Source organism: Gopherus evgoodei, chromosome 4 (assembly GCF_007399415.2).
Source record: "Gopherus evgoodei ecotype Sinaloan lineage chromosome 4, rGopEvg1_v1.p, whole genome shotgun sequence".
Taxonomy (NCBI): Eukaryota; Metazoa; Chordata; order Testudines; family Testudinidae; genus Gopherus; species Gopherus evgoodei.
The window spans coordinates 134,822,497-134,846,656 of NC_044325.1; the positions used below are offsets into that span (position 1 = coordinate 134,822,497).

The 24,160-nt window shown below is 48.1% G+C and overlaps 1 protein-coding gene across 8 annotated transcripts in view; it reads left to right on the forward strand.

Moving 5' to 3' along the window:
- TNNT2 (troponin T2, cardiac type) overlaps window positions 1-11,464 on the forward strand; it is a 31,920-nt gene extending 20,456 nt beyond the window's left edge. For 5 of the 8 annotated variants that reach the window (XM_030562668.1, XM_030562674.1, XM_030562673.1 and 2 more), the window contains 3 exons: window positions 4,311-4,351; window positions 9,512-9,517; window positions 10,983-11,464. In XM_030562668.1, the coding sequence (XP_030418528.1) occupies window positions 4,311-4,351; window positions 9,512-9,517; window positions 10,983-11,031 (96 nt within the window). In that variant the 3' untranslated portion in view covers window positions 11,032-11,464. Of the gene's footprint in view, window positions 1-977; window positions 1,019-4,310; window positions 4,352-9,511; window positions 9,518-10,982 lie in introns of all 8 variants that reach the window. The other 3 variants (XM_030562676.1, XM_030562671.1, XM_030562669.1) reach the window with 3 other exon arrangements.
- The last annotated feature ends 12,696 nt before the right edge of the window (window positions 11,465-24,160 follow it).

Sequence of the window (24,160 nt, forward strand, 5' to 3'; positions counted from 1 at the left end):
CATCTGCATCACAGGGAAACTTGAGGAAAGCTCCCTTGTTCTCCTGCGGGTGGTGGTTGTGGTGAGATCCTCATTCCCATTCCCTAACCTGGATTTGAACACAGCTCTCCAAAAGTGCAAGGCCAGTGCGCTCAGGTGAGTTGAGCCAGACCCATAGCTGGTGTAAATTGGCAAAGCACTATTGACTCCAGCAGAGTGACACCAGTTTGTGCCAGCTGAGGTTGTGGCCCCAGAGCTTTAGTGAACGCCACGTGAGCATTGCAGAACACCAGCTATCAACACTGCAAAACAGCCTGCCAGACGCAGATTCCTGTGGATTCTTTAGCCAGCTGGAATCTCTCTAAGCAGCAAACACCCGGCCATCTATCCGGCCCTCCTGTTCTGTACACTCACAAGTCTTCTAATGACTGGATTATTTTATGTTCTATCCTAGCACAGCGAACGGATAACTCAACTGGCTTTGAAAATCATGTCTGTCTATCACATTTCCAGTGCACCCATCACTACACCCAGAGTTCGCTAACATCGCTTTACCCTCCACACGCTCCCTCGGCACAAGCAAAGTCCTTGTGGTTGTGTGCTAAACCTTGTTAGGGCATGGCTGGTGTCTCGCCAAATTTGGCTCTGGCACGTGATTGAGAAGTTGTGCTGATGAAGCCACGGTTGAACGTGGCTAACTGTGGCAGCCCGAGCAGGGTGTCCGCAGCCTGAGCAGAGTGTCTGCAGCCTGCTGCCTGTAGCTCTAGTTCTTTTTTCTATACTTCTTTGCTTTGGACTCAATCCTGTGAAGTGCTTAGGCACAGATCCTCAGATACATTTCAAGTCTTAACTGCTTTTGAGGATCTGAGCCCAAGTGCCCATAACTTGTGGTGAACTTGGGAGCCTGAAAGAGCATCAGGCCCTCTCTCTGTTAACCTCCCCTCTGAGTGCTTGCTTGTGTCTGCCTTTTAATGGTCTCTTCTCTCTAACTCCACCAGATTGTCACACTCACTGCTCGTTGTGATGAGCTAAGCAAGTAGTAAGTACCGCCCGGCCCACTGCCGGCAGCTTCCTGCCTGGGTTTGTGCTTGGCATGCTGGCTGGCTGAGAGGGAGCAGACAGTCCTGCTGGCGTAGGGAAGAGCACAAGCAGAGATCTGTGTGTGTGAGCCATAGATTCAGGTGGGATGGATTAAGATGGAGGTCTGCTTAGGGGGCAGATAACAAATGGATAGATGGGAAGGTGAGTGAGGGAGAACATACGAACTGCCAGCCCAGATCTTCCCCATTCCTCTATCTTGTACAGTCTCCTGACAGTGATGAGAACCTGCTGCAACAGACAAAAGTGCAAGTAATGTTGCAATAGAACATCCTCCCCATAGAGGGAGATTCCTCCTGACCCTTTTCAGCTCATGCCCTGAAGCATGACCATGTCTGAACCCTCTTTTTGAAACCTGTTTATGAAGGACAGAGGGGTGAGAGAAATGGAGAGTGCTCTACATTAAAGATCCCATTACCTGTTTTAGAGCTATTGATAACTCAGAAGTGCAGGATCTTGAATGAATATGGCTCAATCTGCTAACAAACAAAGCTCCAGGACAGGGTACTGGTGGGGGGTCTTTTACAGACCACTGAATCAAACCAAAGGACAGGATCAGTTACTCCTTAATTACCTGGCTGTAATGTGTAGAAAGAAAAATTGTGGTGTTATGGGGACTTCTGTTTGAGAGACATTCACTGATGGTCTCCTGTAGCCAATAGAAAAACAGAAGAATTCCTCAAAATTGTAGATGATGGATTTTCTAACACAGATATTGCACCCAGCACAAGGCAGCTCCATTTTGACCATCATTATGAAGATTAATTAATCACTGGATGGAGTGTTGGTGGTTGCCTAGGGACCGAGAATCATGCCCTGATTATGTTAATTGATTCATAGATTCCAAGGCCGAAAGGGACTATTTTGATCATCTAGTCGGACCTCCTGTAAAACAGAGGCCAGAGAACTGCCCCCAAATAGTTCCTCCAGCAGACCTTTTAGAAAAACATCCAAGCTTAATTTAAAAATGGTCAGTGATGTAGAATCAACCACAAACCTTGATAAATTGTTTCAATGGTTAATTACTGTCTCCAGTATACATTTACATTTCCAAGCTTACTTTGTCAATATGAACACGCAGATGACTATTCAAACCACTAATATATATACTTGGTGCTTCAAAAGGGCTAATTTCCCAAAGTCGATGAAAGTTTTATGAGTGAAATTGAAACGGGGTGGGGGGATTTAGATAGAAAAACATGAATAAAAATGGGGATTTCTTAAACAAGAGTTAATTAGATTGTCATCATCGTATAATTCAGAAGTAGGACAACTTTGCATAAAAGTCTATCCTGGTTCAGTGGAGAACTGAAGACATCAATTTAGAAATAAATAAAAATCAAATGGGGCAGGGGGAGAAATAGATCACAAGCAATATAAATGAGTGGTTATGAAGTGTAGAAAATTGATAAGAGAAGCAAAAGACATCAAGTAAAATGTCGTGGCTGGCAGGTCTAAGGACAATAAAGAGGAGTTTTTATAAGCATGAACAAAAGAAATCCTAACAATAGTATAAGTCCATTAGTAATAGTGATGGTAAAATTGTTAATGTGGCAGCAAAGGCAAAAGTGTTCAGTAAATATTTCTGTTCTGTATTTGGAAAGAAGCAGGTTGATGTACTCATCAGATGAGGATGATAAATTACTGAGGAGGAAGTTAAACGGTATCTGCTAATTATTAAATCAGCAGGCCTGGATAGCTTGCACCCAAGAGTCCTAAAAGAGTTGGCTGAGGAGATCTCTGGCCCGTTGATGTTAATTTTGAATAAATCATACAATATCTGGGAAATCTCTTAATACTCTTAAAATCTCTGAATCTAATATAACTCTAGATGTTCCCATTATAGTTATCTATATAAAGGTCACATCCTTGTTTTTGCTCTTAAAACCAAACTATCAAAAGCGGCCACTGACATTGGGCGTTTCCATTTTGGGGAACTTGAGCAGAGACGCCTTGTGCCTGAAACAAGTAGCCACTTCTGAAGATGTTGGCTTCATCCTCTCTGATATGTGTCAGGGTGAATCAGGAGATGGGTGTGTGAGTGGATATAGTTGTGTGGGGGTAGTTGTGCAGAGTAAGGACTGATCTGGGCTATTGCCTTCCTCGGGTCCAGGTGGGCCCGGATGCTGTCTGCTCTCTCTGTGTCTCTCTGTGAAGTGTGTTTGAACCTTGCCTGGCTTGCAATGCTACCTAGGACCTCGACTTACTCAGTAAGGGAAGCCATGCATCCCTTGCCATCCGGCATGTCTGGGTAAGTACACGAGCCCTCTCTGGACTATTGATGAGCAATAACTGTCCTGTCCCTGTGCTTGGAGCACAAACTGAGTCAGCGGTTTTGATCTTCATTAGCCAAAAGGCCAATGTTCCTAGCCAGCCATCTGTGGATTTGTTTTCCAGTTAGTGACAGCCCACACCAGCCATTCACCTTCCTTTCCTCCTGTGCACATGGCTCACTTGGTCCCTACAAGCAGGATATGTAGGACCTATGTGTGAGGCTGGAGATGCACAGTGCAGTAGCAAGTTTGCACAGGAGACATCAGATCCATGTAGCCCAGGTACACAGAGACAGAGCCCATGTTCCATCATTCACAGGAGCCCTGGCAGGATGGCTGCTGCCCCCTCTAGGCACAGCTGAGAACAGCTGTTACTTTCTCCATACCGCCATGGAGGTAGGGCTCTGCCATTTACCTCTATGCAGAAAGCGTTGTTCTGTGGCTGGCCTGGAGAGGCTGGTCATACAAGAGAGAAGCATGGTGAAGAAAACTTGCAGAGACTTGGCCTTGCAAAAGAATCTCCTTCAGTTCCTCTACGGAAGGCAGGCAGGCAGTGAGTGCCTCTCACCCGATGCCACTGAGAACAGCCATGCGGGCTGCTCTCTGCATTCCCATGCACTGGTTGAAAGTGCCCTTGGCAGCAGAAGAGAGTCAGAACTGGTCCATGATGAGAAGAAAGGGGATTCTCTATTGGAGCTGCAAATCACAGACCTGCCTTGTGGTTCTCTAGCTCCCAGCCTGACTTAATACAGCCTGTGCTACCCAGCATCATCTCCAGGGTCTCCCTATGTCCTGGCCTGGACTAAGCAGGAGCTGTGGATTGCACTATGTGGGCAGGCCGCTCTAGAGGGTCAATTAGGGGAGACCATTTCCTGCTCTGTTTCCGCTGCCCTTTGGCAGCCTTCTGCCCAACTCAAGGTGTCAGCCCCACCTCACTATCCTTCTGTATTTCTCTTGCAGATTAACGTTCTCCGAAACCGCATTAGTGATCACCAGAAGGTGTAAGTACCAGGGCTGCCTTCTACCTCCCTGGCTCCCTTCTGCCATCCTGTTTCACCACTCTCCTGCTCTGCTCTCTGCCTTTCCCCTTGACCCTCTTCTTTCCCCTCTTGTTACCCCCATGGCTTTCAGCTTTCCCCTCCCCTCTCTGCTTCCTCTCCCTCCCCCTCCCCTATCTCTTCCTTGCCTGTATTTTGTTCCTTCACCCCATCCTCTGCCTTCCCTGCTCACCCCGTTGCTACTGAACATTCACAGGCACACAGAGAAGATCCAGAGCCAGTGTTTTTATCCTGCTGGTACTTTCATCCTCCTTCTCGCCTCCTGCGTACAAATTTTCCTGTTCTTCCTTTGGCTGCCTTCTTCCTCTGCTTCTCTAACCCATCAACCTCTCCCCCATTTTTTTTTTCCTCTGACCTCCCTGTCTCCATGTCACTTCCACTTTGCATCACTTCTCCTTTAATCTGGCACAGGGCAAGCCACATCCACCTCTAGTGGCTGGCCCACGGAGAAGATAACAACCTACTCTTGCTGCCAGCTGAGACTCCTTTAGCTCAAGTGTCAGCAGTGAGTGCTGGAAGTTATGGATTCAAACTCTGATGATGTGGTCGTAAGCCTCTGCTACTGGCCTCCCTTGTCATGATCCTGAATCAGATATTGACTGGCTACAGAGCTTACATCTGAGTGAGGTACACACCAGGTGTGTTCACCATAAGGTCAGTTTATGCTTTACCAGTTATGGCTAAGGTTTGTTTAAATAAGGTATTTTACACACACCACCACATGGGGGGGCTGAACAGTATAATATAGTTAGCATTCTGTTACATTGCCCCCTTGAAGTTCTACATTCCTACCATTTGCAATATTTACACTATCGTGCTGTCTTTGACGTTCAGTAGTGGTCAGTCTAAGTGTCTCTGAAATCGTGCTGGTTTTTTAATTACATGACCGGAATGCATAACAGCTTGCTCATCTGGCTGTTCATTAGTTGCAATGACTAGCTGTGGTTGGTTTGGAATCTTTGAGTCGTCATCTCATTCTGCATCCACCATCTGTAGAGTTTGCTCTATTGATTGATCTTTCTGAGGAACAAACTGTAGGTGTTGACGGTTTCTGTTGAGCTCTCCAATGTCAGTCTCGATCACATGATCTGGTCACTACATGTTTTTTATTGACAACCATCCATCTTGTCCATCCAATCTGACATGAACTTAGTCACCTGGTTCTAGACCCAGCGGTGCTCTGAGTGAAGTCTATTGTAAAAGTGTTTGTGAACTCTGAGCCTTTTTATCCAATTTGGCTATTGTCTTTGTGTCTGGCCACTTTGGAGCTAGAACTATTTTTTCAGTTTTGGAAAAGACTTTGAATTGTCATCCCACCAGGAGCTATGCAGGACAATATCCAATAGCTTGTGAGTTGTGGTTCATTGTCAGTCACTAGTTCTGGAATACTAAAGGTAAGCAAAAGAGCAGTTCAGTGTTTCGATAACACTGTGACATGTTGTCTTTCAAGTAATGTGTTTCTATATACTTGGAAAAATAGCCCACAATGACCAGGTAATGATGTCCTCTGAATCCACATATATCTGCAGCTAGTCTCTTCCAAAGTCTCTTTGGTAGGGGTATAGTTATTAAAGGTTCTTTGTGTTGCATTGGTCTGTTAGTTCTGCAATGCTCACATGCAGATAGCATTTAGTTAATCCTTGATGTCCTTCATGGATGAGATTTAGGATTTCTCCTCTCATTTCGTTTAGAATTACAATTCAGTTGCCTTTTATCATAAGTCCATTTGACTTCATTATCTGCACAGTGCAATCAGGGGCTGCTCCAGGCACCAGAATGCCAAGCGCATGCCTGGGGCAGCAAGTCACTGGGTGCGCTCTGCTGGTTGCCACGAGGGCAGCAGGAAGGCTGCCTTCGGCGACATGCCTGCGGAGAGTCCGCTGGTCCCGCAGCTTCGGCGGACCTCCCGCAGGCATGCCGCTGAATCCGCGGGACCGGGGACCTCCCGCAGGCAAGCTGCGGAAGGCAGCCTGCCTGCTGTGCTTGGTGCAGCAAAATACCTGGAGCCACCCCTGAGTGCAGTGTAGTCTTTTTGTCACTTACTTAGTGTCCTTTTAGATACTTGGGTCAGCTACCCCAGTGTAACTTAGAACTTCCTGAAGCTGCGAGTCTGTCAAGGATACTTTTTGTAGATGGAGTAGTCTTTTTTTTTTTCTGAGACTGGTCTGTTTGTGTCAACTGTGTCCACGGACACCTTTACATCATCTTTAAGCTCATGGTTAGCTGAGTGTGATGCTGGGCTCTGCATCTGTATCTGCTGCTACCAGAATTTTCCCAGGAACATATTTAGCAATTGAGTTAAATTGTATCAACCTCTGCAACAGACATTGCCATCTTAGTGATACTTGATCCAGGCCTTTTCAATTGATGCATATAGTTTTTCTGCTTCTGTGAGTGGGCAAGAGCAAAATGCAGCTGGCATCTACTCAGAGCCATGTTGGTGCAACGATACACCGTCTAGTCCATAGCTACTTGCATCTGCACTGTTGATTGTGGATTTGTGCATATCATAGTACTTGAGAACTGGAGCAATGGAGATCATTTCTTTTACCATAGCCTAGATGTGTTCAGTTCAATCAGTGGTTTTGTCACTGCAGAGAGACCTTGTTGATATCAAGCGAGGTAACTTACCATCCCTAGTACATGTCTCAGTTCTGGTGAATGTATTCCACCAATGAAGGTATTCCATTTTTGAATGGCCTTTACTTTCTTAGTGCTAGGACTGATTCCATCTTTGTCTGTCCCAAAAACTAGATTTGGGTTTGGCAGAAAATGCACTTTGCCTGGTATAGCTTTAGCTTCAGTCTGGACTGACCAATGTAGGCTCAGGACTTCTTTGAGGGTTTTCTTGTTCTTCCATCGAAGGACAATATATCAGAATATCATCCATGAAAAGTATAACTCCATTTGTGTTTAACAGTTCTGCCATCTTTCTTTGCAAACTTGCAGGTGGACCGGTGATCACAAAAAGTAATCTTCAAAAACAAAATCTCCCAAAGGTGCAATACATGTTTAGCACTGTCTTTGGCTAAAGGAATTTGCTAGAATCCGCTTGAGGCATCCAATTGGAGAATACTGTCACTCCTTTCACTTGTGGAAGGAAGCCATCCAGTGTGTGTGTGTGTGGGGGGGGCTTGGTATTGTGCCACCATCATACATGATCTGGGCAATGAATTCTTTTTCTCTACAACAGCTGCAGTTGTTCCATCCTTTTTCTAGATCCCACTTGTGACCCCATGTCATGCTCCTGGATCAGATATAGACTGGCTCCAGAGTTTACTTCTGAGCATGATACACACTAGATGTGTTCCTCATATGATCCTTTAACGCACTGGCAGGTATGGCTGAGTTTAGCTTAAGCACAGTATTTTACACATACATAGCATCACCTGGTGACTGAATGGTATAATACAGTTCATCATTCCAGCACACACACACCCAGCTCCTTTCTTCTCATTCTAGCAGGATCTATTCCGTCTCTCATCTTGCCTCCTCTGCTCTCAGGGTCCCTGCTCCCCCTTGTCTTTGTTTCTCCACCACTGTTCCCCTCCCCTCTTACCCCACTTGCTCTCCGGGGCCCTGCTGAGCCTTCGTCCCTTGTGTTCCCTCCTACTTTCTTTCACTTGAGTTTCTCCCTCCTCCTTTCCCCCTCCCAATGTCTCTTCTCATCCCCCACCCTTCCCCTCTCTCTCTTCCACTCAGCTCCTTTTTCCTCTCCCCATCCACTGCTGCCAGCCCCTCCCAGCCCCCTTGGCTCTGATTTTTGCTTCTCCCCATGTTGCTGTTCTTTGAGCTGCTCTTGGTTTTGAGACCCACCTGCAGTGGATTCTGGGGGCCTGGCACCATTGGTCCTGCAGGAGGATAGCGTGAGGGCCTGTGTATGGAAGCTCCTTGCCTCCGGTGGATCTCAGAACCCACAGGATTAGCGGGTGATATCCTCAGCTCCTTGTGTGAGGTGTTGCCCCACCCCCACAGGAGGCCCCCTCAATCTCCACTCTCTTTTGGAGGACTGGGGATGGGCTGCCCTCTGTGGGGCAAATGCAGGCAGTGTGATAACCCGCCCAGATTGCTGTAAGTCATCTGGAAGCCATGTCCTCTCTCCAGCCAGCCCAAGTGGCACAGAGAGGGGCCCAATCCTGAATGTTTCAGACTGACGGTCCATCTAAACCAGTATCCTGGCCTCTGTACTCCTGTCACATGGCGTAAGGATGACAGGATCGGGCCCTCCAGTGCCATGGATCCTACCTGGCCCATTCTGGGTCAGATCCCCTGGTAAACTAGAGGGTCTCCACTGAATGTTGGGAATTCCCATTTCCACCAGGTGAGGGCAGGGCACCAGCCTCTTTTGGATCCAGTTCTCTCTTGCCTGCTTTTTCTTCCCTCTAATTTTGATCTCCTTACAAGGATCAGCGGGTTTCAGTCTGCTCTCTTACACCGGTGTAACTGATTTCAATGCCGTGAATGAGAGGGGAATCTGGTCTCAGGGGGTTACTCCTGATTCTCACCAGAGTGAGTGAGAGTGATCTCAGGTGCGTCACTAGAACTTCTAAAAAAGGGGGAGGGACATCATTTTAGTGAAAATCTTCTCAAAATTTTTGTCCCTTTTTTTAATCACGATTTTGAATTTCAGAACATTTTAGCCAGCTCCACGCGTTATATCTCCAGGCCCATTTCCTTTTGCTTCTGTCACACACCTAACTCAGACCCTGCTGCAGCTACATGTTGACACACAGCTGGGGGCAGTTTGGGCATAGGGTCATTTTGTACTTGGGAGGGGAATGGGAATAAGCTGTCAGAGCAGCGGAACTTGGTGAGGAATCGGGATCACATTCCCGCTCCAATGTCTCTCTAGTAATCAAGAGCAAGGGGCAGAAAGAGACGAGGGAAGCCCAGTAGCTAGCAAGTCATTTGGCCTTTGCCTTGAGGCGTCAGCCAATCTTTAACCCATACAGAGAAGTAAATGTCACTCTGCGATAGCAGCGCCTTTTTAGACTCTGCTCTCTGAGAATCTGAGGCCCAGTCATGTGGCGGCTAGGAGCATTCTCCACTGTTTACACCAAATCTCTCTTCTCTCTTCCCCTCTGACATGACCTGGCTGTACAGCAAAGGGTGAGTAGCATGGCTGTCCTTGTGCTGCATGGGGCTGGTTGGGTTTACACTGCATGCATGCTGCACGGGGAAGCTGGGTCTGGGGAGGGCAAACCAGGAGTGGTCTAAGCAACTTTCTGTCACCATGGTATGTTTGCCAGGGCCACTTTTCCTAGTGTCCTGGGACTTGAGCAGAGCAGCTGCAAATAGACCAGAGCAAGAAGGAAACCCGGCTCTTTTGGGCTCAGCTTACTGGAAGGGTTCATTGATTACAGTAAAAAAATCTCACTCCTTAGAGCATTGTTATATTTGGAGCTTGAGCTCTGTGATTGGTCATTTAGTCACATGGAGTGGTTTCTCTTCCCTGATTGGATGCACTAACCCTTATAAACAGAAAGAATTTCTGAGGCATTGAACTTGTCAGGTACTGCAAGCAGCTGGAGATATATAGGCTTTGGGGCTTGTGGCACCTGGGCAATCTCAGCCTGCCCTCTCTGCCCAAGGATGAGCCATGGTCATCGAAGAGTTAGCAATAGCAGGGCTCTTCCCTGGCAGAGGCAGAAGGGAAGGCCCAAGCCCTATTGACTGGCTACCAGGACAGAGTTGGGAGTTCGTTCTGAACTCTGGGAAATAAAGGTCACTCTTCTCCTCACTGACTTGGGGTCGGATCCCTCCTGGTGTAAGGAAGCATCGCTCTCCTGACTGTAATGGAGCTGTGCCAGTTTACACCAGCTAAGGGTTTGGCCCAGGCACTTTAACACTTTGGCCAGTACTAATGACCACAGAGACACCATCTTAGCTTGTGTTCACATCTGCACCACTGTCTGGACCCTTCCCCGTCTGTCGGGGTCAGAAGGGCCAAGTGAGAAGAGCTGGTGACTTTTACTATAAAACGCACAGACTGGAGTGCTCTTAGAAGACCATTTCACCTGCCCCCACTGGGTCTGATTCTCTTCTGACTGGCACCTGGTGCAAATCAGGAGTGCCAGCGTAGATGAGAAAAGAATTGGGCCCAATGCACTCTGATAACACCCACTCACCATCACTGCCGCTTAGTGAAGGGGGACATGGTGCAGCTGTTTCTATCTTGGCTGAGTCCTCAGGATTGACTTCTTCCCCATTTTCCTAAAGACTCTTTGGGATTGGAGAGGGGGTGTCGCTGACTGACGTACCTGCCTTGGCAAAGAGTTTTTTGGCCGGTCTCATTGGGTCCAACCTTTGTCTGTGAAATGCGTTTTCTAAGAGCCAACTCCTAGCTCCATAAAAGCCAATGGTAAAGGCCCCTTGACCAGGATTTGGCACCAGGGAAGGCTGCCCAAGGGATTTCCTCACTCTGTTTGCAGTGAGCTTCAGTCTTCCCTTCCCTCTCCAACTGGGCAGAGAGCATAGCCCCTGGGTAACCCAGACCCCTCCCTGCTCTCAGCTCTCTCTTCACAGCTCCTCGAAGTAACACCTTTCAGCAGGTGCTTCTCTGCTTCCCTTCCAGCTCCAAGACTGCCCGTGGGAAGAGCGTGGTTGGCGGCCGATGGAAGTAGCACCCATCTGATGGGCACGAGGCAGAGGAGAGGCCCAGGCACGGAGTGGTGCATTACTGTTTGGTCAGCCAGCTGGATTCCGTTTTACTACACCACGGATCCTGCACAAACCCACCCGCCACCCCTAAGGACACAAACCAGTTGTGCTTGCACAGCCCTCACTGCAGGGGCAGCACTGTCTGTGTGTGGAGCAAATGCTTTGCTAGGTCGGCGCTGCTTGCTCTTTTCACTGAACCCCGGGATGTTGCTGTGTCTGTAAATAAAGAGAATCAGGAAGGGATACGTGCCTTTCCTGCCTAGTCATCTCCCACATGGCCTGCTTGCTGAACTTGACCTGCTGCCCTGCTTCCAGAAGATACAGGCTGTGGAGCTGACTCTCAGCTGGTGTATGTAATTGTGGTGCCATTGAATCACGTAAATATACGCTACCAGAGGATCGAGCTTGCTGAGTTCTGTGGAGCTAGGTTGAGCTACAGCAGCTGCGTGTCTGCTCCCTGCTAGTGCTGGATGAACCTCAGTTTCAGAAAGGTCCCAAAACTATTGGATGAATTCCAGAGAAGTATCCAAACAGCCCACTTGATTTTGAGAAGCTGGGCTGGGAAACTCTTGAAAACCAATGAATTTGGGCATGTCTACACGGGATCTTTGGGTGCAGTAAGCCAGGATGTGACTCTACAGGGCGCTAGCTTGCCAGGCAGCAATGTCTCATGTGGCCACCGCCCCAGTGCATGATAAAGTTCTGAGAGTGCTTTGACTTAGGCTGTGTCTATACTACAGAGTCACTGCCAGAAGGGGGAGTCCTGCCAGTCTAGGAACACCAACTCCTCACATGACATTAGCACTCAGCTGTTTGTAGCTGTGTCTACACTAAGGGTTCTGCTGGCATAGCTCCGGCACTAGGGGTGTGGTTTTTCACACCTTGAGAGACATAGCCAGGCTGCTATACATTTGAAGTACAGACCAAGCCTTCCTGCACTTTACAAGTAGTAGTAGCTAAAGCGACCTCTGGGACTTTTGCTGCACTGTAGCAGTATCTACATGGGACGTTGCCACATGGCAATTTAGTGGGCTGTAGATTTATACCCTGGCCAGCTGCACAGTAATGTCTCATGCAGATAAGCCCTTAATCACGCTAGTGAGGCACTTCCAGCTGTTGGATGGGCCAGAAATATCCTGAGGCTATGGCCCCTCTCCCATACTATTCCAGTGCTCCCTATTCTGATCAGGAACGACAGTGCTGCAGGAAAATAAACACTAATGGAAAACACAGTTAACCAAGCTTTTTCCCAGCCCCAGCCTCTTAATTTGAGTTGCAGTGCAAGGTTCATATTTTATCTAGGCTGGTTTGCTCAATCTCTGTCCTAGATTTATAGCTGTGAGGTTGTCCAGCTTGTGCAAGGGTGAAAAACTTTGACTTGAAACAGGACCAAGATCAAACAACTCACTCTCTAATTTCAGATCCACTCGGTGTAGTTGATTACGTAGCTCCCACCTGGCGCAATGGAAGGAATATGTGCTTTTTCTCACATGCCCGTCTCGCCTGGAGCACAGGGCCCTTGTATATCTCTAAGTGGCCTTCTCTGCTCCCACAGGTAGGCATTGTAGATCCCCAATGCCTCTGGGCCTGCCCCATGGAGCAGGTGATGGGTTGTCTCTGCAACATCTCTTGCTCCCATGAATACTTGGAGGCCCTGCAGCCATCTCCCAGCAGCTCCCTGCCTTGCCTTCCAGACTGGTAGACCCAGGAGTCTTCCTTTGCTCTTGACACCATCCGCTAAAGGTGTGTGCCAGTGTGCTCTATAAATCCATACCTGTGTGTCTATGGAATCAAATCTCTTAGCCTGGAATATTGTTAGGACGAGTCAGCACAGCAGCTACGATATTTGCTCGTGTGTACGGAGCATATCCATTGCAAATAGAGGTGGATATAATCTCTTTGCAATGGGGCTAGTGTATGATTCTGCACATGCATGTCATGGGAGAGCATGTCGGGTCCCTGAGTGTGGGATCTTTGCATCTCCAACTGGCCTAGCTCCTGGGACAGTGAGTACCTCGCTGTTGCTCGGCGGAGTCCTGCAGTAGAATAGGGACGGACTCTGAGTAGCTGCTCAGTAAAGACCAGGACTGTGCAGGGATCTCCAGAACATGAAAGGAGGATCCACAACAGGCTCTAGCTGCCCACAAATGGATGAGGCAGGCCAAGAGGGTGACCTGATGGGCTCCTTTGTCTTGCAGGGCTGCCTGTCTGGCTGCCCTCCCTATGGCACTTGTGAGCTGTCTGCATCTATCCCAGCCCTGTGCTCAGTAACTGAGCTGGCTGGCAGTAGGGTCAGCCAATTGGCATCTCCCTACTGCCCCCTGAAGGTGGGTGGCACCATCCTACCCCCTCCAAGGAATTAGGGGCACATCAGGCCTCAGCCAGCCTGCAACGAGCCTCTCTGAGGGGGAGTGACCATCCACACCACAAAAGGCCAACACGAAGGGAGGGGGCCCACTTGACCTTTGCTGAGGGGGCAGAGAGGAGTGTTCTCTGCCCGCCCCCCGGCAAATGGGCCAGTGTGGTTGAGTTGGTGAAGCTGATCTAGCAGAGCTCACAAAAGCCCAGTTCATAGGGACTATCTGAGGGCAGCAGGGGCCTCAGCCTGGCTGGGAAGGGATCGTTTCCCATCTGTCATCTGCCATAGAGGCCATGAGCAGGGGGCAGTGGGTGCTGGGACTCTGGCAGTCATGCAGAGAAAGGGCCTCTGACACACATCCACTTGGGCTCACCACGAGGTGGCACCATGCGTATGCTCCCCGAAGGCCTGGTGTGCTGGCCCCACCCTGGGGTGTCACCTTGCTTCCCACACAGCCACCTGTTTAAAGCAGTGCTGGCCCCTGGCCAGGCCAGGTTGATGCGGCCACACCTGTGCACTCTCCCAGGGCAACGCCCGGGCGCTGCCCCACCCCATGTGTGTTGTTCTGAAGATGAACCACAAGGGAGCGGCTGAGTCAGCATGTGGGGAGAGCCAGCTCTCAGTCAGGCCAGCTCCAGCCACAGCTCCCGTCCCTCTCCCTCTTGCCTCAAAGGCCTCTCCAAGTAGCAGTCGCCTGCTGGCTTCAGAAGGGCCAGAGACCCAGCCAGGGGCCTAACTACCGAGAGTGGTTTCTCTGAACGAGCTAGTGAGCAGCAGAGGAATCCAGGGCAGTAAGAGTGATGGCGGATGTTAGCATGGTCAGAACTCAGCCCCCATGTGCCTTCTGCTGGGGTCAGGCTGCACAGCACCAGGTCCTGGCTCCGGGGACGTCATCCATCCATCCAGCAGCAGCTTTCTGCTTGCTACAGGGGCTGTGCAGGTTAGAGCAGAGGTGGGTTGCAGAAGCCATCAGCTGGATCAGGACTATGCTGCATGCTTGGGAATCCCTTAGCCCTGCAGAAAGCTGTGCACATGGAAAGGGAACAGGGCCCCAGACCTGGTAATCACAGAGGCATTGTAGAACGTTTTGCTTGTGAGTGACTGATCACTGGGATGATGCTGGGAGCTGCCTCTTGCTAGGCCTTCATGTGGTGGGTAGTACAGTCTCCTCAGCCAGCTGTAGATAGAAAGAGGCATTTTTGGCACTCACTGCTCTCTGGGAGTCTAGGTGGGGAGATAAGGCTAGCAGGACCACAAATTGTGCCCCAGCAAGACCGCCAGGATCAGGTACTTTCTGCTGAGGGGATGGCTCTGGCAGTTCTTCAGAGTGCCAACCAGTGGTGCTGCTTTTTGTCATGGGTTGAGCCTGAGTCAGCTGTGACCACACGTTCCAGATATTCCAAAGAGCTTGGCAATCAGCATACACCCAACATGCACTCAATGCACACCCAACATACACCCAACACACACCTAATGCACACCCAATACAATCCAACATACACTCAATGTACACCCAACATGCACCCAGCATACACACAATGTGCACACAACTTGCCAAACACAGGGGAAAAATCTGCCCATATATTTTGGTGCCTAAACGGGCACTGAGTTTTTTTGAAAATCAAGCCTTGATTTGGCAAAGCCTTTAAACGTGCTTACTTTTAAGCATATGACTAATCCCATCTGTCGCAGGGTGACTGGCCCTTTAAGAGGGAGAAGGGACCTGTGCACCTCTGACTGGTCAGCTGCCACTCAGGTTTAAGAGAAGGCACCTGGGTTCTGTAGAAAGGGAGATTGCTAGGAAGGGGCAGGTGATAACTGCCAGAAAACAGAGGGAGAAATGGCAGCTGGGGGAAAGAAGCTGAAGGAGCAACGTACCTGTGAGTTACCAGTGATGAATGATGAGGACTGGCTAGTGCTGGGCTGAGTTGCAGGAGGGCTTGTGTAAAGGAAGGTGGGGATGAACCAGCTTGGTCACTGCAAGCAGAGCTGGAAGCAAGGGGCTGACTCTGCAGGGTAACTCTCAGGAGGGGGTGGGGTAGGGCTCACCAAGGAGACCTGGGGAGTGGGCTGCTGTGGGAAGCCCCCCTTGCAGCAGGCCTGACCCAGGAAGAAGGTGCTGGCAGGACAAAAGTTCCCCTGAGCAGGGATAGGACTTTCAGGCAAGGAGGAATCTTGGATCTCTCAGGCAGAAGGTCTAGTGAGTGGAGACTGGGAACAGGGGCTGACTGGTTAGTGACTCTCTGGAGAGTCAGCAGGGGATGGTTCCCTTTGAAAGGGATTGAAGAGCTGTTGTGTTGTCCTTGTTTTGTTTTGATGTTCCTTCATCTGGCTGGATGAAAGGGAAATGGGGTGGGTTCCCCATAACACCCTCACAGGTCAATGAAGCACATGCTTATGTTTTGTTTGGTTGTACCACAGCCTGACTGTGAAGTTGTACGGTTGGGTTCTATCAGCGTAGCTGTAGCCTTATAGCCCAGAGCACCCTTATGAACTCCTGTAGCCTCCCCAGATGTAAACCAAGAGGCAACAGGAATGAACCCTTCAGGACTGGCAGGCAAACAGTTGTATAGCAATCCTGGGTAGTGGTCATGAAAGCCATGCAGTGCAAAACCAGAGTGAGATAGCTACAGCAGGGCTAGAGCATGCCAAAGTGAGCCAGAATGTGCCCCTTCCACTGCACTAGGTCTAACCACAAGGACTTATGGGTGGGAATTGCTATTTTTGTATTTATTTCTGGGTGTGATCAGGACAAAGTGCTTCATTTCCACCAGGGGATGTGGCTTCCCGTGGCACAACAACGTGATGATCCGGTGACTGGGGCACAGATGGGGAAATTGGTGGCCCTGCATTCTACTCCTGGAATGGCCAGTGACTGACTTCTGTGACCTCACATGAGCCGTTTCCTCTCTCCCTGTGCTTGCTTCCCCATCTGTTGAGCAGGGATAATAGTACTACTTCCCCTCCTTTGCAAAGAAAGCACTTGGGTCCAGATCCTCAAAGGTATTTAGACTCCCAACTCCCATTGATTCCATTGGCAGTTAGGTGCTTAAATGTCTCTGAGGTCTGCAGTTCAGGGCAAGGCCCCTAGCCAGTGTTATCTCCACTGGTAACTTAATTGTGGACAGATGGGGGCATGTGCACATATGTATGCCAATCTTGTCTGTATAACCAAGACTTGGTGGGATGATTCCTAAGGCCTTGTACTGCAGCAGCTTCCTCCAGGCAGGCTCCCTATGAGTTTAGGGTGGGAGTGAAGGGTGTGCGTATGTGAGTGGGAAGTGTCCCAACCCATCATGTAACTCATCGGAGACCGTCTGCCCTGTGTGTCCCCTGGAATAGGGCTACACTGGGGGAAGTGGTGGTATTGTCCAGATCCACTTCCTCTTTCCCAGCCTAACCCATCTAGAGCTAGTGAGAGACATGCCCACCTTGCTGCTTGCCTCAAGGAGGCTTACGAGAGAGCTGCTCAGGACACGGGTTTTCCCATGGAAAACTTTGACTTTTTTTTCTTTTCCCAATAAACTGAAAAGCAAAAAACTAGTGGCTGAAATGGCTGCAAACCCAAATGTTTTTCAACTGAAACACCCCAAAATGGGGGCAGGGGGGCGGCATTCAACTTCTTATTTTGGAAGAAAACAGACACTGTGTGGAAAACATTCATTTTATCGAAAACCCAACTTTCTGCTGGGGAGTCAAAAAACATTTCAAGGGGAAAATGTCTGACCAGCCATTGCTCGCAACCACCGCTCCTTGGCTGCTCTATTCTCAGCAGTGCTGGGACTGTCTCTTGCCATGTGTTTGGCAAGGGGGCTGCATCCTGGTCCAGACCTTGCTGCAGTGAGATGGACCTTTACAGCAATCCTCCTCCCAGCAGACAATGCATTTGAATGGTCTCCGAGCAGAAAGCTGCAGCTTGTTTGCTTAGCAGAGTCACCTGCAAGCCACATAATGCCTGGTCTTCTTAACTGCATTGGCTTCTATTTGGTTCTGAGAGCAATTCCTTGGATTTGAATTAGGAGAGGGAACAGATTAGGGCCCAGATCCTCAAAGGTGTTTAAACACCTAACTCCCATTGTAATCAATGGGAATTAGGCAGCTAAATACTACCTAAGGATCTGGGCCTTGTAGCAGGGCATTCTGAGTTGAAAGTCCTGTTTCTGGAACTTGCTTCCTTTCTGTGCATGACTGAGAAACTTGAAGGCCAGAAGGGACCATTGTGATCATCTAGTCTGACCTCCTGCACATTGCAGGCCACAGAACCTCACCCACCCGCTCCTGCAACAGATCTATAACCTCTGGCTGTTAGTGAAATCCTCAAATCTTGTTGTTTGTTTTTAAAGACTTTGGGTTACAGAGAATCCACCCTTGGCTCTAGTTTAAACTAGAAAATGACCCATGCCCCTTACTGCAGCAGAAAGCAACTCCCCTCCCCACAATTTTTTGCCAATCTGACCTGGGTAAAATTCTTTCCTGACTCCAAATATGGCAATTGGCTGAACCCTGAGCGTGACCCATGAGCTAGCTACTTTGGGTAATGAGCGTGGTGAAGCTGCACAGAGTGTACAAACCCCTAATCCTTGGTAATTACTCAGGCAACTGAATTCCACGTTGCCATGGCTTCGCTGCTACTGGTACCTGGGCTAGCTAGATCAAAGCTAGTTCGGGATGTCCACATGCTACAATCACCCCTCCCCCCCCATTGCAATGCAGACATCTCCAGCCTCCCCTTGGGGGTCAGAGCTGGGGATTGAACCCCAGTACCATAATCACCAGCCCAGCCTATGCTTCACACACAAGACCATCCTATGCAGCTGGTTTGGTTATAGTGTAGGATACATCTGTTTGCTCAGGCTTCTGCTAAATGCAGGTTGTATGTTCTCTTTAGGTCTACTTAAGACAGGATTTCTTCCCCCCCCCCCCCCCCCCACAACCAATTTGGCCTGTAAATTGCTGGTGACTGTAGCCAGTACACAGGTATCAATTGCAGTGGAATTAGTAAGTGTGACTGTGATAGATGGACATCTGGATTCAAGCAATACAATCAGTAATGCTCTGGGGAGCCATTGGTGGGCAGGACTGGCCTTACCAGGAGGCAAACTGAGGCAGCCGCCTCAGGTGCCAGACTGTGGGGGGGCGCCACTAGGACCCAGAGTGTAGAAAATTGTGTCTGCTGCTAGTGTATATGTATTCTCTCTGCTCTAGATGCACAGAGATGGTGGAGTGCTGTGCTGGAGGAAGGAGGGCACAAGAGACAGAACAGGCAGGCAGGAGAAAAGGGGAGAGGGAATAACAGAAAGCAGCAGGAACTGCAGGGAGAGAGAGGAGGAGAAGCCTCTTATGTACCTCTCCAGCACCCCCAGGAGCCTGGACTGATTCACACCAGCTTCTCAGGGAGCTTCCTGTTCCTGCTGCTTCCTGGAACCCACTTGAGGGAAAACGGGCAGTCAACTGAAGTAGTAGGAGCCAGTTAGGCCCTTAAGACGCTGATATCTTCCCTCACTCAGGCCCTGCTACTAGCCTGCTTATTGGTTCCCTTCAACTGACTGTTGAGAGCCACTGTAGCTGGCACAGAACAGCAGTCATGAGTGAAAGAAGAAAACTCCCCTCTGGGGCAGCATTCAGAAAAGGAAAGAAAGCAAAGGAAGCTTTTCTGTCTAAGCAGGAAGGAGCTCTCCTGAGATACAGAGACACACATGTTCACACTGAGCCTTCTGGTCCCAGTGAGGATGTGAGTGGTGAGGAGGTTCCTGATCTTCCAGTTAGTCAGAGTGCAGGGGACCTGGCAGCTACTGCAGCATCCATATCTCCATCTCAAATGGATGGAACCATGCACATTCCTGAAGAAAAGTGTAGATCAGAGAAGAGTGTGGTGGAGGCACAAGAAACAGCTGCTGTGGAGTTCAGTTCCTTAAGTCTAGATGATCCAGGAGTGTGGACCCACTTGAGCAGTAGCCTGAGGGACTTCCTTGTACTGCATGGGCCATAGTAAGTGAAAAACTTCATGTTCCCCAAAGATAATGAAAATAGAAGTTTCCATCCAACACATTACTAGCATGAAATCCCCAATGGTGACTAAGTGGAGAGGCCATGGCTTATGTACTCAAAAACCCAGAATGCTGCATGCTGTTTTTGTTGCAAACTCTTCCACTCTAATGTTCCAGCCACATTGGGTTCTACAGGAACAAAGGACTGGAAAAATATGGCTAAAAATCTGGCATGCCATGAGAAGGCAGCAAATCACCAGAGACCATTCTATAGGTGGAAAGACCTTGAGATGAGACTAAGGTTAAAGGCCACCATCGATTGCATCAGCGTCTCTTTACTGGCAAAATGTTCTGAAAATGCTCATTGCCATTGTGAGAAGGCTTGTTATCCAAAACCTATCACTGCGTGGCACTTCAGATCAGCTGTATATGCTAAACAATGAAAACTTCCTTAAAATTGTGGAGCTGATGGCTGAGTTTGATGCTGTACTTCAGGAGCATCTAAGAAGCATCCAACAAATGTACACACACCATTACCTTGGAAAAACAATTCAAAATGAGATTATAGAATATCAGGGTTGGAAGGAACCTCAGGAGGTCATCTAGTCCAATCCCCTGCTCAAAAGCAGGACCAATTCCCATCTAAATCATCCCAGCCAGGGTTTTATCAAGCCTGACCTTAAAAACCTCTAAGGAAGGAGATTCCATCATCTCCCTAGGTAACCCATTCCAGTGCTTCACCACTCTGAGTGAAAATTTTTTTCCTAATATCCAACCTAAAGCTACTCCACTGCAACTTGAGACCATTACTCCTTGTTCTGTCATCAGGCACCACTGAGAACAGTCTATCCTTCTTGGAAACCCCTTTCAGGTAGTTGAAAGCAGCTATCAAATCCCCCTTCACTCTTCTCTTCTGCAAACTAAACAATCCCAGTTCCCTCAGCCTCTCCTCAAAGTCATGTGCTCCAGCCCCCTAATCATTTTTGTTGCCCTCCACTGGACTCTTTCCAATTTTGTCCTTTTCTGCACAACTGCTTTCTAGCCATTCGGTCCCTAGTCTGTAACAGTGAATGGGATTCTTCCATCCCAAGTGCAGGACTCTGCACTTGTCCTTGTTAAATCTCATCAGGTTTCTTTTGGGCCAGTCCTCTAATTTGTCTAGGTCCCTCTGTATCCTATCTCTATCATCCAGATTAGCTACCACTCCTCCCAGTTTAGTGTCATCTGCAAACTTGCTGAGAGTGCAGTCCACGCCATCCTCCAGATCATTAATGAAGTTATTGAACAAAACCGGCCTCAGGACCAACTCCACTTGAAACCAGCTGCCAACTAGCCATGGAGCCGTTGATCACTACCTGTTGAGCCCAACGATCTAGCCAGCTTTCTATCCACCTTATAGTCCAATCATCCAGCCCATACTACTTTAACTTGCTGGCAAGAATACTGTGGGAGACCATATCAAAAGCTTTGCTAAAATCAAGGAATAACATGTCCACTGCTTTCCCCTCATCCACAAACCCAGTTATCTCATCATAGAAGGCAGCTAGGTTATTCAAGCATGACTTGCCCTTGGTGAATCCATGTTGACTGTTCCTGATCACTTTCCTCTCCTCTAAGTGCTTCAGAATTGATTCCTTGAGGACCTGCTCCATGATTTTTCCAGGGACTGAGGTGAGGCTGACTGGCCTGTAGTTCCCCGGATCCTCCTTCCCTTTTTTTAAAGATGGGCACTACAGTAGCCTTTTTCCAGTCAACTGGGACCTCCCCTGAGCACCATGAGTTTTCAAAGATAATGGCCAATGGCTCTGCAATCACATCCGCCAACTCCTTTAGCACCCTTGGATGCAGCGCATATGGTCCCATGGACTTGTGCTCGTCCAGTTTGTCTAAATAGTCCCAAACCACTTCTTTCTCCACAGAGGGCTGGTCACCTTCTCCCCATGCTGTGCTGCCCAGTGCAGCAGTGTGGGAGCTTGTTTGTGAAGACAGAGGCAAAAAAATCATTGAGTAGATTAGCTTTTTCCACATCCTCTGTCACTAGGTTGCCTCCCTCATTCAGTAAGGGGCCCACACTTTCCTTGACTTTCTTCTTGTTGCTGACATACCCGAAGAAACCCTTCTTGTTACTCTTAACAACTCTTGCTAGCTGTAACTCATAGTGTGATTTGGCCTTCCTGATTTCACTCCTGCATGCCTGAGCAATATTGTTATACTCCTTTCTGGTCATTTGTCCAATCTTCCACTTCTTGTAAGCTTCTTTTTTGCGTTTAAGATCAGCAAGGATTTCACTGTTAAGCCAAGCTGGTCGCCTGCCAAATTTACTATTCTTCCTACACATTGGGATGGTTTTTTTCCCTGCAACCTCAATAAGGATTCTTTAAAATATAGCCAGCTCTCCTGGACTTCTTTCCCCCTCATGTTGTTTTCCCAAGGGATCCTGCCCATCAACTCCCTGAGGGAGTCAAAGTCTGCTTTTCTGAAGTCCAGGGTCTGTATTCTGCTGCTCTCCTTTCTTCCTTGTGTCAGGATCCTGAACTCGACCATCTCATGGTCAGTGCCTCCCAGGTTCCCATCCACTTTTGTTTCCCCTACTAACTCTTTGTTTGTTAGTAGCAGGTCAATAAAAGCTCTGCCTCTAGTTGGTTCCTCCAGCACTTGGAGCAGGAAATTGTCCTCTACACTTCCCAAAAACTTCCTGGATTGTCTGTGCATCATACAGTTACTGGCAACAAAAGTCAAACAGAAGATTGTGGCAAATCTGAAGTCAGCAAGATTTTACTCCCTCAGACTGAGACAAACACCTACACGATCTTTATCAAGCATTCTTAAAACTACAATACCCACCTGGGGAAATGAGGAAACAGATTGACAGAGTGAGATGGTTACTCAAAAATCACCTACTACAGGACAGGCCCAACAAGGAAAAATAACAGAACACCACTGGCCATCACATACAGCCCTCATCTAAAACCTCTCCAGCACATTATCAATGATCTACAACCTATCCTGGAAAACAATCCCTCACTCTCGCAGATCTTAGGAAGCAAGCCAGTCCTCACTTACAGACAGCCCCCCAACCTGAAGCAAATACTCACCAGCAACTACACATCGCACCACAGGAACACTAATCCAGGAACCAATCCCTGTAACAAGCCCCGTTGCCTGCTCTGTCAGCACATTTACTCTAGTGACACCATAATAGTACCCAACCACATCAGCCACAGCATCAAGGGCTCATTCAGCTGCATGTCTACTAATGTTATATATGCCATCATGTGCCAGAAATGCCCCTCTGTCATGTTAATTGGCCAAACCAGACAGTCCCTATGTAAAAGAACAAATGGACACAAATTGGACATCAGGAATGGTAACATACAAAACCCAGTAGGAGAACATCTGGACATTCTATAACAGATTTAGAAGCAGCTATATTTGAACAAAAAAACTTCAGAAACAGACTTCAAAGAGAAACAGCAGAACTAAAATTCATTTGGAAATTTAACACCATTAATTTGGGCTTGAATAGGAACTGGGAGTGGCTGGCTCATTACAAAAGCAGTTTTGCCTCTCCTGGAATTGACACCTCCTCATCTATTATTGGGAGTGGACTACATCCACCCCGATCAAATTGGCCCTGTCAATGCTGGTTCTCCATTTGTGAGGTAACTCCCTTCTCTTCATGTGTCAGTATATAATATCTGTATCTGTATCTGTAATTTTTACTCCATGCATCTGAAGAAGTGAGGTTTTTTTTTTTTTTACCCATGAAAGCTTTTGCCCAAATAAATCTGTTAGTTTTTAAGGTGCTATCGGACCCCTTGTTGTTTTTGAAGATATTACTCTTTCATTCTGGACTGCACACCTGACATCAGCCATATAGAACAAATGACTTTAATTATGCGTTTTGTAACAACAACAGAACCTAGTGAAAATGTCCCTGCAATGGTGACTATCAGAAAGCATTTTCTAGAATGTATTGACATTGATGATACTACAAGAGCTGGTATGACAAATGGGCTTCTTAAAAAGCTGGAAAATATTGGAATTGTGATAAGCTGACATGAGAGGTCAGGGCTACGATAATTGTGCCAACATGAGAGGAAAGAACAGAGGAGTGCAGACACTGATCCGGGAGTTAAACCCTCAAGCTTTTTTTGTCCCATGCAGTTCTTGTTAATTGAACTTGTTGGTCAGTGATGCAGCATCAGCTTCTAGTGAGGCTGCTGAATTTTTTTAATGTAATTCAAAGCAGCTGTGTATTTTTCTCTGCATCAACTCATTGATGGCAAATTTTGAAGCAACATCTGGGAACATCCTCTCTGACACTGAAACCAGTGAGGTGCCACATGATGGGAAAATCTAGTGGAGGCGATAAAGCCTATCCAACACCAAATTGGGAAGATAGATGATACCATAGTTGCCATTATGGAGGATAATGCCATGACAGGTACTGTTCGTGGGAGAACAGTGGCAGAGGGAAATGGAATCACCAGAAACATACATAACTTCAAATTTCTGTCTGGCTTATTGTTGTGGCATGAAATACTGTTTGAAATAAATGTTGTAAGCAAAAGACTCCAAGGTGTTGACCTTGATATATCTGGAGCAATGGAACAACAGGGCAAAGCAAAGTCAGACCTACAGTCTTACCCATCAGATGAGGGATTTCAAAACGTTCTGAAGAGTGCACAGAAGTTGGCAGAAGAACTTTACACTGAAGCTGTTTTCCAATCCATTCAAGAATAC